The sequence below is a fragment of the Homarus americanus genome, unplaced genomic scaffold, assembly GCF_018991925.1.
Source record: "Homarus americanus isolate GMGI-L3 unplaced genomic scaffold, GMGI_Hamer_2.0 scaffold40047, whole genome shotgun sequence".
Lineage (NCBI taxonomy): Eukaryota > Metazoa > Arthropoda > Malacostraca > Decapoda > Nephropidae > Homarus > Homarus americanus.
The window spans coordinates 47,402-63,501 of record NW_024741731.1 but is presented as its reverse complement, the minus strand read 5'-3'; the positions used below and the strand labels follow the sequence as shown (position 1 = coordinate 63,501).

General features: G+C 38.8%; 2 protein-coding genes across 3 annotated transcripts in view; one reads left to right on the top strand and one right to left on the bottom strand.

Moving 5' to 3' along the window:
* The window catches only part of LOC121876018 (putative oxidoreductase GLYR1 homolog), a 52,104-nt gene that overhangs the window by 15,875 nt on the left and 20,129 nt on the right, over positions 1–16,100 (top strand). The window lies entirely within an intron of this gene.
* Positions 3,119–15,744, bottom strand: LOC121876017 (leucine-rich repeat neuronal protein 1-like). 2 transcript variants are annotated; one of them, XM_042380864.1, is made up of 5 exons: positions 15,538–15,744; positions 5,811–7,612; positions 5,386–5,518; positions 5,113–5,253; positions 3,119–4,826 (listed from the first exon to the last, which is right to left on the bottom strand). In XM_042380864.1, exons 2-5 carry the CDS (start codon positions 7,598–7,600, stop codon positions 3,837–3,839), a joined length of 3,054 nt encoding a protein of 1,017 aa, XP_042236798.1. In that variant the 5' UTR covers positions 7,601–7,612; positions 15,538–15,744; the 3' UTR covers positions 3,119–3,836. The 2 variants fall into 2 exon arrangements, with proteins under 2 accessions (XP_042236798.1, XP_042236799.1); XM_042380865.1 differs by lacking the exon at positions 15,538–15,744 and adding an exon at positions 8,048–8,238.

The window sequence follows — 16,100 nt, the reverse complement described above, 5'->3', positions numbered from 1 at the left end:
TTTAGTCTAGTACAGTACAGGCGACTGCATTCCCCTAGGGTTAACCATAGGTGTATAAGATCCAGGGTGATATTTGAAGGTACTCCCATTTATTTTTGCTGTAATAAAGTGCGTTTCATATTGAGGGAAATACGGTTAGTGTTCGTCTCATCAAACTTACAAAAGTCATCCATTTGTAAATGTTTATTATTGTTGGATAGTTTAATATTTAAATTTACGGAAGTCTGAGTCATGTAGCCTGTAGGTCAAGGGCAAAAAAAAGACAAGTCAAGTCATTAACTTGCGCGAACACTTTACTTGTCTCTTTTGGAGTGCACACCAAATCTCATAGTCCCTTGCAGCCTATTTCTGAACCCAGCATAGCTTACCCTCTACTGTACATAAAATTCCTTATAGCCCACCCATCGGACCCTTTAAGCCCACCCATAATACCCAATTAATCCACCCATAAAACCCATTTAGCTCACCCATAGAACCCATTGTAGTCTGCCCAAGAAATTAGGTTATGGGGTATTAAATTTCCCAACCAGAAGACAGTAATGATCAAGATTAATTGCACAGGGGTACCTAGTGTCAGCACTAGGATCCCGCTTCCTCTATCAAGGAATAAACAATTGAAATTGAAAAATTGAATTGATTAATTGCATTGAATGTAATTACACAATGACTAATGTGTTTCAAATAATGTAATGTGTATATAAAGAAATGTATTTTATATATCACCATACAGTTTAACTTAGTATTTCAAGCCTTATGATACTACCCCATTATAGTACTTTGAATTATTCTGCTGTTATTTAGGTAATAAAGCGAGTCTGATGTTACCACACTCTTTTAAAACACTTGACAATCTGTAATTTTATATACTCTGGTATGGTACAGTACTTTTCTAGTTGATCAGTGCAGGCCTAGCAATAGGCTTGACATACTCTCCATCTTTAGTCTGGAGGTGTCGGTCTGGTAACTCCAAGTACTTACATTCAGTTCTTAAAAAGATATGAATAAATATAATGTAGGTGTTCTGAGTGTGCAGGAATGCAATTAGTGATTGAACCTTATGAGTGAACGAAACTGGATATCCTGGTTTTGTGCAAAATGAAGCTGAAAGGTGATTAAGAGATGAGCTGGGGACAAGTGTGGGGAGTAAAGTCAGGAGTGTGTGTGTATGTGTGAAAGTAAGAACATAATAATAAGAGTGATAATGAATGATGATATGTGATGGTATTTGCGGAGCTGTGGACAATAATCTGCCAAGTGCCAAAATAGAAAATGCTCAAGGAGGAATGTGTGCCATACAATAGTCTTTTCAGATGAGTCTCACCCACATGTACAGCTTCCCAATTGGCTCTCTTAACTTACCCAGGGAACACAGGAGAGGTTGGGGAATACAATGCAATACATAACATGTTTCAGCGTCATATAGCTCTTAGCAGGTTATGTTCCGGAGTTCCTCGTATAATAGTGAAATATTGGCTGTAGTGATTGTTTATGCACCAAGGAATGAGAAGAGCATTCTTAAAACATGTTAATAAGTAGACTAGGTAATGTGATGCGGATGCATGATTTAAATGAAAGTTTTTTGGGTATGGAGGAGATTGCTGGGAAATGTGGAGTATCGGGAATGAATGAAAGCAGAGAGAGATGGATAGGACTGTATACTGAGAGAGAGTTGTTTATGGGGAATACGTGGTTCAAAGGAAAGAAATCCTAAGGGGCAGTGGGGCGTTGGAGTAAAAAGTTTTATTTATTTATTTATTTTTTTTTGAGACTGTTGGTACAGGTACTGTATACAGAAGAATGGAATTTGGGTAGATGTGAATGTAGTATAAAGGGTAGCTCACCTGAGTGGTAGACCATTACTTAATAAAGGGGAGAAAAATTTTGAATGAAAGGTTCAGTGTGTGAAAAAATAAAATAATAGAAGATCTAGTAATAGATAAGGGAAGAGAAACTTACCTTAACTTAGGGTAATATAACTATACCAACATAACCAAACATAATAGAGTTTGGGGCACAACCATGATAAAATAAATTTTTTCAAATTTACACCAAAGATACAAGTGAAATTGTATTAAGACAAAAGAGGATGGGGTAGATAAAACATCAAAGGACCCCTGAACCCTGGGATGATCTAGTGTTAGGGCTTTATTTACAAAGCAGCATACCCTGGGTATTGAGCTCTGTTGGCAGAGTCCTAAACCAAGCGAGCCTCAAATGTTAGGAACCTGTCAACGGAGCTGTAATCACTTAGCAACTTTGAACTGTCTGAAATCATAGACAAGTCCCGTAATTTTGACACCTCTGCATATATTTAGCAACTATGCAAGTCTTCTCCATAATATCCGATTCAGATTTTGCATAAAATGGTAAGAGAATAATTTTTTTTTTATCCAGGCCTTTTAATGATAGCTATAAAAAATATTTAATACCAAAGCCTCAGCCAGTGTAGTGAAAGTTTTTAGCATTCTTTACTTGTCAGGTTTGTAGTAAGCAGCATCTTGTCCTGGTTTATTGTATGTACTGTATTTTGATTTTCATTTGAGCTGATAGAAAGACGTAATGCTTTCTAATTTTACTGGCTTGTAGATTAGTAAGTCCATTACTTACATTTGGTTTACTCATGTTCATTAGAGCAACAACAACAACAAAAAGAAGATATTTGTAAGAGAGGTTGTTAGGTTGGCTGGAGGGTGATGATAGACAAGAGAATCAAATTTTGGTCAAGGAAAACTTGAAGCCAGACAATTTACAGTTTTAATATTTTGTGTGCAGTAAGTTTTGACTTTTTTGGTAATCGGGAGAAAGATAGTATGGGAATGTAAAATTTTCCCACTGTGTTTTTAAATGGCTCACTATTTTTTTTTTTTTTTCAATGATTGACTTTGCACACATTTTTAATGATTGAACAACCATTTAGTTGTATTCCAAAGTTGGTATTAGTGTCCCATAATATTGATTTTTTTTTGTTTCTTAATCAATTGTAATTTTTTTGCAAATGCCTTACTCACGACTGAATGTCTGTGCCATGAGAATCTTCCTGAATTTCTAGTTACAAGTACAGGGTATGTATCAATTATCAATGTAAGTCATATTAATAAATGGGTTAATAAATAAAACGTTTTCTACTTGAACTTATATTCTTTAACTATGCAAACAACAACCCTAAAAATAACATGTGATGGTTATTGGTTCCTTTGCTTATGGCACTAACCTGAAAATATATGAATGATGACATTTAAGGATGACACGTTAGAATAGCAATTAGATATCTGCATGGGCGGGAAATGGCTGTCAGAGAGAGGAAGTTAATACATGTCTCTCTCTAGTGTCCAGAAACCTCATCCTATGCACTCTTCTAATTACAAACAAACGTTGGCACAAGTGGTCTCACTTCTTTGTCTCAGACCTGATAATTTTAATGGCTAAATGTGGGATAGGCCAGTAAAGCAATTAGATCACTTATAGATCACTTACTGCAGACCAATGAATATCACAATATTAATACAGCTTGTGAAAGATTTGCCCACAGAGGGTTATCCAAGAGGAGGTTTTGGCCCCCTAGTTTTTATAATAATAAATTATACAAAGCTAAATACTGTACAAGCTTTCCCATTATTACTGAAACATTTACTGTATACTGAATGCAATTTATGGCTATGGTAAGACTATCAGTGCAAATGAATACCATTAAATACCACCTGAGCCTCTACCTTCCCCTCAGGGAAAAAAAAAACACTCAGGGGAAAACCCCTCCACTAATGCCTCACTAGAAAGGTAACCAGACACCTAATAGGTTATTTGCACCACAGTTGAGTTAACACGGAACCACACTTAGGCTAAAGGGATGTTTCATATGCTGATGAATTACTGCCCGAGTCATCTGTCACTGTGGTTAGAAGAGTGTCATCCTCGGTGTGCACTGTATTTTCATTATCATTAGCAATTTTGGAATCTACACTTTCACTATTGTTGCTAGATGAAGCTTTTTCATCGTTGCTAGAGTTCTCTTCAGCTGTACTTGGTGAGCTTTGTTCTTTGTGGTCATTCATACACTGATCATCATCTTGATCAGAGGGAGTCTTTGGATTTTCATATAATTTTAACCTGTTATTAAGATTGGGAGTACCTGGAACAGAGATAGGTGAGCTTAAGGGGGTTCTTAGACTATAATCACTGGTTTCTTCTCGTAGGGTAATTCTTGCTGGAATACCTCTCATCTCTGGTGCTGGGGCTACCTTGTGGGTTGGATGGCTGGCACTTAAACTACGCTTGTGTACCCTCACAGGATCTGATACACAAGACATAGGGCCAGTCACACTCAAGCTACGATTATGACATCTTGAGTGAGGTGGGAAATTTCGAGATGGGCTGTTGCTACCTACAGCACCGGATTCACGCCTTATCCATGGTTGAGCTTCAACAAAATCACTTGAAGCGTTTGAAGAAGTTCGGGAATGTTGCTTAGTTGGGTCCTGGCCTCTTGAGGATCGGAATGAACGTGTAAGCGTGCTTGCTGGTGTGAAATAATCCGAGTTGTGACTTTGAGTATCAAAGAAGTCCACTTTGTAATATACATCTATACCATTGAGAGCATCTTCAAACAGAATGGAATCGGAGCGCTGACACCCTCCTGTTCTACAGTTTTGCAGATAAAGGTCTGGCAGATTTTCCAAAACTTTGTTAAGTGTCTTTTGTTGGTATTTATATGTTTCTCGGAGCCTCAATAGCTGATGTGCACTAAACTTGCGAATGCGATGACGCTGGAACACGTAGTTCTCTCTCACTCTATTCATCTGTGATACTGAGTAGTCTCGAACCTTGTTGACCTGAGAAAATTTTATTGAATTACAAATAGTGGCGAGATCTAAAAAAATTTCTTTTGTCATGACTAAGAAATCCTGGAAATGGTTACCAAACTATAGCATCCCACAATTGCTCGATCACTTGTTGAACCACAAGGCATAAGCTCACTGTAGTGAAAACTGAATAAAGAATCTTTGGAGTTAATGCCCATCAATATTAAAAATACATGTGGATGGGTGGACAACCCCACCATACCAGTGCACCCCATAATTATGAGGCGGAAGAATACCCTGTATGTACGTTACTCACCTGATCAAGATACTGGTCTCTGAGCGATGTAAGACCCTGTGTACTGTAGTCTCGTAGGTCCTTAAGATTCTTGCCCTGATAGCTGTAGCTCTCCCTAATACGCTCCATCTGCTGATAGCAGCTTTCCTTGATGCTCACCACCTGGAAAAGAAAATGGATGCAAAGCTTCAGTGATTTAATGATATTGTACTGAAATGCTTATTCTTATGATGTTATTCCGAAAATATCTCAGTACGAGCATGTGAAGCCACAATATTTTGAATGGGATCTAACCTGACAGTTGTAGTTGTCTTTGAGTCTGTCAAGTTGTTGTGACTTGTAAGACTCAACACTCTCTAGTAATTTCCTAATCTGACGAGCCTTAGGCGATACTCGATCTTTGCAACAGCAACATTCCCAGCCCAGCCTGCAAGAATATACAAACACAAATATGATTTTCCAAGAATTTTTCAAATTAAACTGCTGAAAAAAATATACTCTGAACAGTACAGTAAATTGTTAAAGAATGTAAGGTATAAATACCTGAATCTTAACTATTAATTTGTTTACAGTAAAAGCTTTTTGTTAACTATTATTTTTAGGAACATGAAACATGCTAGTGACAGAGTATGAAAACATGGTTTTCTGACTGTTATTGCTGTTTTTAGCTTTATAATTATAAGTTATATTAAATAAGAGAGTAATATAAGAAACATTACCTGTCCATGAGGTAGTTTACTAGTTGAACAATGAGAGTGACCAGGAGGAAGAGGGCTGCACAAGCTAAGCCAAAGAGGAGGCTTTCCACATATAAGTTACGGAGTTGACTGTCACTGATACTGAGGAATACCCTCACTGATGTGTTGCCCACACTGTTGTAGGCAAAGCATTTATACCATCCTACATCAGATCGTATCACCTCACGAATTAGTAAGTGACCAGAATCCAGGACTTCAAACTGAGGATTGTTGGTGGCTGCATCCTCAATTTCTCGTAAATGGTGACTTATCCATTCGTCGGTGCCTTTGCTACTATTGTGTCGGAAGACTTCATGTTTGGCCGAGATCCACAATACATTATGGGGTGGGTGAGCTGTTATGTTGCATTCCAGTAAAGCACTTTGCCTCCCCTGGACCACCACCCAGTTCCCTGAAGGAGTGATGGCTTCAGGTGCCTCACAGCCCAACGAGTTTACGTGACTGCTAAGTTGGGCCACACTCCGAAAATGACCATCTAGACATTTCACAGGGTCAACACCGTTCCATGTTGATATGTCTGCTAATGTGAGCAATTCAGGAAGCCAAGATTGAAAGCAGTCACAGTGAAGTGCTGTTCCTGCAAGAAAGACTGATGTATTATGCTTAACCAATTTATTTAGGGACAGTGGTAGCACCGTAAGACCCGAGTTTTGAAGATTCAAAGACTGGAGTTTGGGAAGTCCCTCAAATGCCACTTCTTCAATTTCCATCAAATTTGAGGTATGGGCTAAATCGAGGAGTTGGAGGTTGTGGAGACCTGTGAAAGTTCCATGTTCCACCCGCACTAATCTTTCATTATACTGAAGGTGCAGTTGCTGTAACAGTGGTATCTCAGAGAAAACAAATTCATTTATATTTACAATATGGGTATAACTGAGGTCTAGTTGTCGTACACATCTGGCTCCAGTAAACACTGAAGATCCGATATGCCCGATAGGGTTATGGTGAAGAATGACATTTTCGATGCACAGTGCATCCGACACCATGCCATCTGGTAAATGTTGGAATGAGTTGTGTGATGCATCAAACACTCGCAGGTTGTCCCCATGTAGGCGTGGAACTTGAAGCAAATTCGCGGCACTTATATTTAAGAAACTGAGTTTCTTGGCATCGTCCATCCATTGATGATGTATTGTAGATAATCTTGTTTGTGAAACATCTAAGTACTTCAACGACGTTAGGCCTTGCAGAGTGTCAGCGTCCATATGAACAAGTGGATTGTTATTAAGAGCTAATAGTTGTAAGTGACCAAGGCCCTCCAGGTCAGAATTATTGAGCATTGTGAGGCTATTGTAACCTACATCAAGGTGAGTAAGACTGGGAGTGTTTAACTGGAGGTGTCCATTGCCTAGGGACTGTATGAGATTGCCTCTAACATCCAGTTGTTCTAGCTGAGGCAGGTGAGGCAAGATATTCAGGTTGTCTAGTTGACTGCCACTGATCTTCAGGTGACGAAGAGCATGAAGTTTGGCGAGCAGGTGTTTGGGCACGGTGAAATAGCCTTCTAGGGTGAGTGTGGTGGTGTTGTTGGGAGGTTGAGGAGGGTACATCTCCCTGGAAGTGGCAATGCACTCTACTTGACGCGGCATTATGCAAGAGCAGCCGTCAGGACAGTATGGTCCTCCCATGTTGCTTGTCGACCATCCTGATTCTCGCCTGTTGTACCCACTGTCATCACTCTCTGGCACCACAGCCGCCGCCAAGGCCCACACACTCCACCAGCACCACCATCGCCGCCATACTGCCATCATCGCTTACACAACCTGCAACCACAATTACACTGTACTACACACACAATATCATCATTATTCATGACCTTATTTTCATGAAAAATATGAAGTATTACTTCTTTACGTCCAACATTCACTGTAGAAAAAAATTGAGTTCAATATAAAGTACAGTATTTTGTTTCAATCGCACACATCTTCACCATTATATAATGAGTCTTGCTATAATGTATCCCTTCACCAGCATATATGCAGCCTGTATCCGTATTGACCTATCACGCACTAAATATTTTAGAGATATCCGTCTCTTATCACGCAGTTGAGTTGTTTACCATTATCACACGTATCAAAATGGGGATCATAATTCCTCAGCCCTGCTGACATGTTTACCGGACAACTATAATTATAATTTGTGATTATGTATGTAGAATACCAGTGGCAATATTGATAGTGTAATATTGAAAATCTTACCATTTGTGATGGTACATTGTGGACAGTGACGAGTGGAAAATTTTGCGATTGCGCTGTTGCTTGTAATCTTGTGTGGAGCACGACTCCCAGCTGACTGAGGCTGGCTAGCGGGGCTGGCCCAGCTCCGGCCCCGTTACATAGATCCCTCCGACGCCACTCGCTATCGATCCCACTTCTGTTGCCGAGTACCCCTGTTTCCTTTATCAGACCGGTCTATTTCTTCCTAAAAGATGGCTGTTGTCCATATACTGTATATCCCATTCATCTCCTCTTGCCCAGTTCAAACGACTTAAACATATTGAGCAGGTTAATACTGTAATATTAACACCTTGATATGGCCATGGTCAATAATAAAACTTGAATTACATAAATCGTCATGGATGCCATTAATTAAGCCAGCAACAGTCTACAGTGATTTACAAAACGTAACTAAAATAATACACTGTGTCCGGTCTACAGTACGTTCATTTCAGGGGATGAGACACACAATGTGCGACAATTTCGTCAAAAGAGTTCATTTAACAATAGAAGTACAGTACAGTATTGCAAACGGAATTTAGTTAAGCTTTCTTTACAACTCTCTCTTGTCTCTTGAACACATTAGGTAAGCTTTAGTCTGTAACTACTGTATAATAAATAGGGTGGCCATTTGCCCATTTCCAAATTTCCAAAAATTAAGCATGTTTAATAATGAGTTGAAAATATATACAAAGTTGTATAAAATATACAAAATATACTTAGAAGAATTGTTGATATGTCAAGTATCAATATAATGTGATGAATGCTATTTTGTGGTAATTTTTCTATTTTTTTACGCACTGTATATATTACACACATGCATTCATACAGTATAAATAAAGAACTGAAAGAAATGAATATTAATTTTTACTCGTGCTGAAACAGCATATGCTAAACAAATTGAAGCAAGAACAAAAAAGTCAACCACTCTCCACTTGACTCGTACTGTAGTACACTGCGTGTAATTCACATCTTCAGGGGTGAGTACAGACTAGTCTGTACTCACCCCTGTGGTTATCAGCATATATATATATATATATATATATATATATATATTATATATATTATATATATATTATATTATATATATTATATATATATGTTATAATGTCCGGAAATCTAACAAAAGTGCAGGATATGTTATGGGTATTTTTTTTCTCCAGTAACTGGACACGCCGCGTTTTTAATGGACAAATTGACATATTTTCTTATGTTTTTACAAATAACAATATCTTCTTGCTCTTATTAATAAGTTCTTAAAAATATTGCAGTGATAAGAATCGCTGTGCGTCGATCACTCTTGTGCTATATCTGAAACTTTAAGAACAATTAACATACAGGACTGATTTATTGGCCTTGGGCCTAACAGTAGAATGTCTGTCGACGGTGGGTGATGTTTCTCGTTTTTGGTCACATATTATTGCTAATGTCTTTTTAATAGTTTCTGACAGTTCGTAGATAATTTGTTATTAAATAAAGCACCGGGAACAAACAGTGAAGTAAGTGAGACGATGGTTGATGTATACGTACCACGATTGTCGCTGGTAGAGAGATGAGTTGTCGCAGGGCGCGTGGCCAACTGCTCCCCACCACTTAACATTATAATCTACATTTAGCTGTGTACCGGTATGATGGGGAAATTGGGGGAAGTATTTCTTACGGGAGTTTATAGGTGATATAACAAATAATTGAAAACAACATATTTATACCTGTATTATACTGGATATACTCGATGACTTTTTTACTGAATGTTTTGCTGGGCACAAGGCAAACTTAGTGACACGCAGTTTCCATATAACTTAAAAACATAATGCTCCAGTACAATATCGTGTATTTTTCATACGTGATGCTCAGCTGGTAGTGATATGGACCAAATACACGGGATACATATCCTCTCCATCCCCATGTGTGTGGGGATAGAGGCTTCGTGTCAAGGCATGGGTTGCTAAAAATAGCTTCAATATAAACACTGTTAAGCCGGTCTTATGAGAGGAAAGCATATACAGTAATCAAGATATTGATCTCTGTATAGTTTGTCGCATTTCTAGGCTGTTTTAGGAATACATAAGAAAACTTAATTCGAGGAACAGGGAGTTACGTTTACAACTTATTGTAAACCGACACACTGACACTCGCCAGCCCCAGTGTTTCTCCCCTCCATCCTCCCTCCGTGCACGGCACTCTCATCTGTTTGTTATACGTAGTAATCAAAACATCCATTAAACTCAACGCAAAACGATTACTTTACCGTTGTTGCGTTTCCTCCTCATTATTCAGATAGTGTGATGCACAAGTACGATGTAGGACACGACACTTTTAGTCTCCAGTGAAGTGATTGAACTCTTGGTACATAAACTGATCAAAATATTTGGGAAATGTATGTGGAAATATCGTGGTATTATAATAATTTCGCCCAAGGTTACCGGTATTACAGCCGTATAAAGTTTGGTGCATATACATTTGGGTGTTAAGTCATCTTTGTTTTTGTTGGTAAAAGTTATAATGTCTTGTTTAAAATTACATATTAGATAACATTTCACAGTATATACTACCTTGAAGAATGTCAACCACGTGAGTGTAGTGAATTTATTTTTTAGAATCGTTGCAGCATTATTTATAACTTATATGAGTTGACGAGTCTTGCTGAGGTGTTGCAGGTTTTTAATCTCCGTAATGCTGGAGATGTCTCCCACTCCAGATACCTCTGTTTTCATTCTGGGTTTTGTCGGTATTTATCGCGCCCACACTTTAAGTTATATTGGTAACTGACTGATATTCAACTTAATCTATCGGGTATTGACCAACTTACATTTTGTTGTGGCTTCAAAATATTTTCGTAATGAATTTTCAGACGTTTGCATTCCGTAATTTTTAATACCGATGTAAATTTTGAATAAATTCCTTCCAAGAAATAGCTCACTGTATTCAGGGATGTTTGTGGGTATGTGCACTGATATTAGTGCCAGTGCTTGAGCGTGCGTATGAATATAAAGGAGTAGGCCTTGAAGCTTCCCCATGCCTGTGTTGTGTTTGAAATAAGGACAGTGTTGCTACTTTACCTTTTACCATGAGTCGACGGATTTTGTCACCAATGCCTTATACATGTCTGTGGTTGTATTTAACGTGTAAACGCAACAAGTTATAATCTCAGGATGTGCATGTATTTTTTAAGAGTGAAAATCAAGGTCACTTGCCAGAAATTGACCTTCCGCAAATGGTGTTATGTAAACAATTCAACAGGAGGGTGAGGGGGTGGCACAAGGTTAAGGTGGTGGAGGCAACACTCCTTGTCGCTGATCAATATCCCTTGCTGGCTCACTTCTCCCACACCACTCCATTCATGCAGTGCACCTCTCCGCGCACCACGCACGCGCACACACACACGTACAGTACAATACGTATAATAGAAGAAAAAAATCTTCGTGTTCCAATTTACCAATGGTGTTATTTAGTTCGGTGGCATTTTTGTTGTCATACGTCATTTATAGTACAGGATTGGCCCATATACGCAGGTTTATTTTCTGTTTGAAATTTGCCAGTTATTACTAACATTATTAATGAGGGATGAGGCAAATGTCATGCCCCGAGAGTTGCATGTCTTTTAACTTTCTGTATGGCCTGGTTTAGTTGGAGCAAATCATCAGCCAGTCCTTTTCCAGGTATAGTACATGCTTCCCTTGTCGATTGACACATTTACAGTTAAAATATTCAGAAAACAGTACGAGGAGTAGTTATATTTGATAAAGAGATCCTATATAAAACTAATTTTTCTGGCGCTGGCAAATATCGCTCGTAGCCTTCCTTAACTTTTCCAGGCTGGGCAGTCCCATGGGGGTTGGTGGGGGTGGGTTCCTCTGACCGCATAATCTGACTCCATATACAGATTGCCCCGGAAGGGGCTAGTTTATTGGGCACCATATATATATTTTTTCTGGGGCCCCGCAGTGGCTGGGTTGCCCCGGGCCCCGCACCCTCCTAGGGACGGCCCTGCTCGTAATTTTACCAAGTGTCACTCCCCGTTATGTCTGAACTCCGAGTGGTGGAACTAAAGAATGCTTAAAGGTCTATTTCATCAGTTTGGGTCAATGAAACTTGAGGATGCAGTGATTATGCCTTGATGATTCACAGGGTAAATACTGATTCGCCTTGTGTTTCTTAATAAAAAATAAAAGCACGAATTTAGGCTTATTGTTTGGGCTGACCAATATATTCAATACTTTCAACGAATAAAAAAGTGTATGACTAATGACCCCCAGGAGGTGCTCGTTAAAGGGAAGAGGAATGTGAATGACAAAAAAAATAGATTACCAAAGGCTGTGTAGGAGGTGAATAGTCCTAGGTGTAACCATTATTAGTGTTGTTGTTCAGACTACTAAGACTAGCGACTGGTGGGAAGAGTGGCGGCGGCGGCGGGGAAATGGCTGCCGTCTCTCTCTCCTCGTCGGATCATTTCCTCTGAACCAGATAATTCTGGTGTGGAAGACATAAACATTTAAGGCAGTGTCAAAACCTCGCCTAATGTAGCTGTGGCCATGTCTGGTGAAGCGGTGGCGCTTTAGTCGTAGGTTCATTGGTGACCTGAGTCATATTTACCATTTTTTTTAGGTTCGAATATTTCACTTAGGTCTATTGGTCTGATTAGGTGAAACGTATTAGTGATTCTTTAATTTATTTCTCCAGGGGAATAAAAATGATGGCCGAACCACACTAATCCTGTTCAGGTTGTAGGAAATGTTGGCTCGTGGGTGTGTGGATATTAAAGGTGCAGTGCGCTGCCAGCTAACATCTGCGCTGCTCCACACCAGCTCTAGGAGCGGTTAGTGACTGTAGCTGATACAGGTGTATACTGTAGGTCTTATATTTTAGCCTTATTTCAGACTTGATACAAGAATGAACTTCATTTACGTTTTATCTTTGGGTTCTCAAGTATATATACTATATACCAAGGTGGTTATTGTAATTTAACATCCAATAAGATAACCTATAAACGTTGTCATTTTAAGAACCATGTAATTAACAACTTATTTTTCTCGCAGTTAGTAATATATATATATATATATATATATATATATATATATATATATATATATATATATATATATATATATATATATATATATATATATATATATATATATATATATATTCGTCTAAAAATATTAAAATGGTTTGAGGGTAGGCCATTAGCTCAGAGGTCATTGTTCTGTACTCCAGTAAAATTTTACTGTTGCATGAGCAATGTCCTTATGATAATATTAATCCTAACTAGGTTTCTGTAACGGTGATGCTATTGCTTTCCTCATGATAGAGTGCTTACACCTATCACGAAAATTTTTCTTTACTTAATATTTATATAACCTTATTCAGTTTGCGTCAGCCATCCATTTTTTTTATTCTTCTGACCTGATTTTGTGTATAGAAGCAGTGTTCGTTCGTCCACCATTAACAAATATGATGTCTGATGTCTGCTTGAAAGTTGAAGGCAAGTGGATTTATGTAAATTTTTGTGTGAAAGTATATCGTGGGATATTCTAATTGGGTTTGTTGTAACCAAGGTAATTTTGGTTAGAATATTTAGATGGATTTGCATGCTGTAGCTCCAGACACACAGTGTATAACTTACGGCTGCACATAGGTTCGTGACCGAGTTTAGTCAATTGTGTTCTTGGACGCTCCTGAGAATAAGTTAGAGAGTAGATCTCACTTCAGCCGTATTTACACGTTCTCCAACCATCTGTTATAATGACAATTGCACTAACAGGAATTAGAAGAAAAAAACAAGACTGGCGATCCTTTGTAACATGATGTTGCCATATTGTGAGTCATGATATATGTTCTCTTCATTCAGGACAGATTAGTGCAGATTTGAGATAGCAGACGTACTGTACTGATAATACGAGTGAAGTTCATATAATGTTTTACCCTTTTTCCAGAATGGCCTGATCCCTGGGGTAGGATGTTGTAGGTCTTCTAATCTTCCTGTTGACCTTTGATGGGTTTGTGGCTGAACTAAACACACATTGACCATGTAAAAATTATGTTATTTATCCATATAACGAATTTAGTTATACAGCTTTATTAATTACCTATTGTTTGCTAAAAAAAATTTAAATTACACAAGATTCAACACCCTCCCCCCCCAACGTTAAGCTCGCCGGCATACAGTACTGTCCTACTGCAGTACCATCTGGAGTACCATTCTCAGTGTAAACGCTTATGTAGACTAGGAAGGCATAACAAAATTGTGTGCAATACATAATTAATTTCATCCCTCCCCCTTCAATAACTCGACACTCGATATAAACCATTGCATATCACTCGAACACTCAAAGGACATTTTCAGAACGATCCTTAGTGTAGCCCATTTATACCACGGCATGCTCTCCTTATATCTCCTGTACACATCACAGTAGAGAACATGTAAGTCCCATGCTATCATCCACTAATAAATAGCAAGAAAACCGGGATAACGATATTAATAGATGGCAGTATTCCGCAGTTGTTTTAGGTTGGCCGTGGACATTCCGGAGCAAACTGGAATTCTCACGGACATATCGAGGTTCTGGAAGCCATCATTATATTTTAACATCTACGGTAGAAGCCCAGCCCCCCCTCCCCCCCCTTTGAATCTACATACGAATTACCAGGATATTTAATCTACTGACATACATTCATGATCGTATGCGCCCACGCGTCACGTGCTTTAGTGAGGGGAGGGAGTATTTTTCTTCCAGGTAAATTACGCACCAATACAACAACGCTTGGATAACTTTAAAATATTACTTTAATATTTCATCCAATTGAATGGAATTTTCTTTTAATTCCAGCCTATTTGTCAACAGTAATGAGTTTGGTGGTTATACTGTATTGATTTAAGTTCACTGCAAATGTGGTAAATATTATCAAGCTATTTGTAGTGATTATTTGATGTACGGTATGACCTGGTGGTCAAAACAGGCCATACGGGGTGGGTCATGGACTCTGGTAATATCAGACATTCAGACGGCCGGTGGAAACAACAGGTACTCACTGTACTGCATTGAGCGGGCGACATGTAAGACAAGTGCTGCCATATTATTTGAAAAATTCCCTGGAAAATTTCACCAAACCATAAAGGCAAACTGGATCTTTAACCTTCAGGGCAAATTAAGTGCAATGTTAATATCTCACAACCTAGATTCTCTACTCCAGTTTTTGTCGTATGAAAAAAGTAATGCCTCCTTGGCGGCAAATCTGTTGTTTCCCTACCCACCAACAAAGAAATGTCTAAAACCTACTGCTAATCCCTGCTCATGCTATTGCAAACGGTGTTCTGAATTGTGAGAAGGGAGTAGATTTTTTTTTTTGTGTAATTGAGGTGTTAGTTTATGTTGTAGTCAGTAGTGCAAGAATGAGATCGTGGGGGGATACACTAGTGGGAAGCGAACTGGACTCGTAGGACAGCGTCAGCAGCCACTCGACAATATACTAACCCGGACCTGCGTTCGGCAGTTAATCTTTCACCTCCGGTGTCACTTTTTGTTGAATTGGCCACCATAACGTATCACCTTCTTCCCCATAAGTATCACACCAATTGCAGGCGAGGTATGCAACAAAATTTTTCGAGTCTATGGCGAATTTTTTCACAAAAACTCCTGAACGAGAACACTCGCAGACAGTGAGAGTGAGACTGAGGCTTGCCAAGAGCGCGGCGCCCCAGCTGCTGTACCGAATCAGAACAAAGACTATCTGATAACTCAACGCCGGTAACTGGTATTGCCAACCACCACCATATCTGCCATTAGCTTAAAGGTTACCAATAACTTTTGAAAAAGATTATGTAATTGTTTTTGTTTTCAGTTAAAAATCGAAAGGAATATAATCTGCTGTTTCAGTGATTTGGTTAATGTTTTAAAAATAGGTAAGCTGGAAAGACTGGTGGCAGCATACGCGCACACATTGTGAATGACAACACACAGGCTGTATAATCCAAGGGCAGGCAGCATTTCAAGTCCTAAACTTAATCTCTGAACTCTCACCTGAATATAAGTGCAGG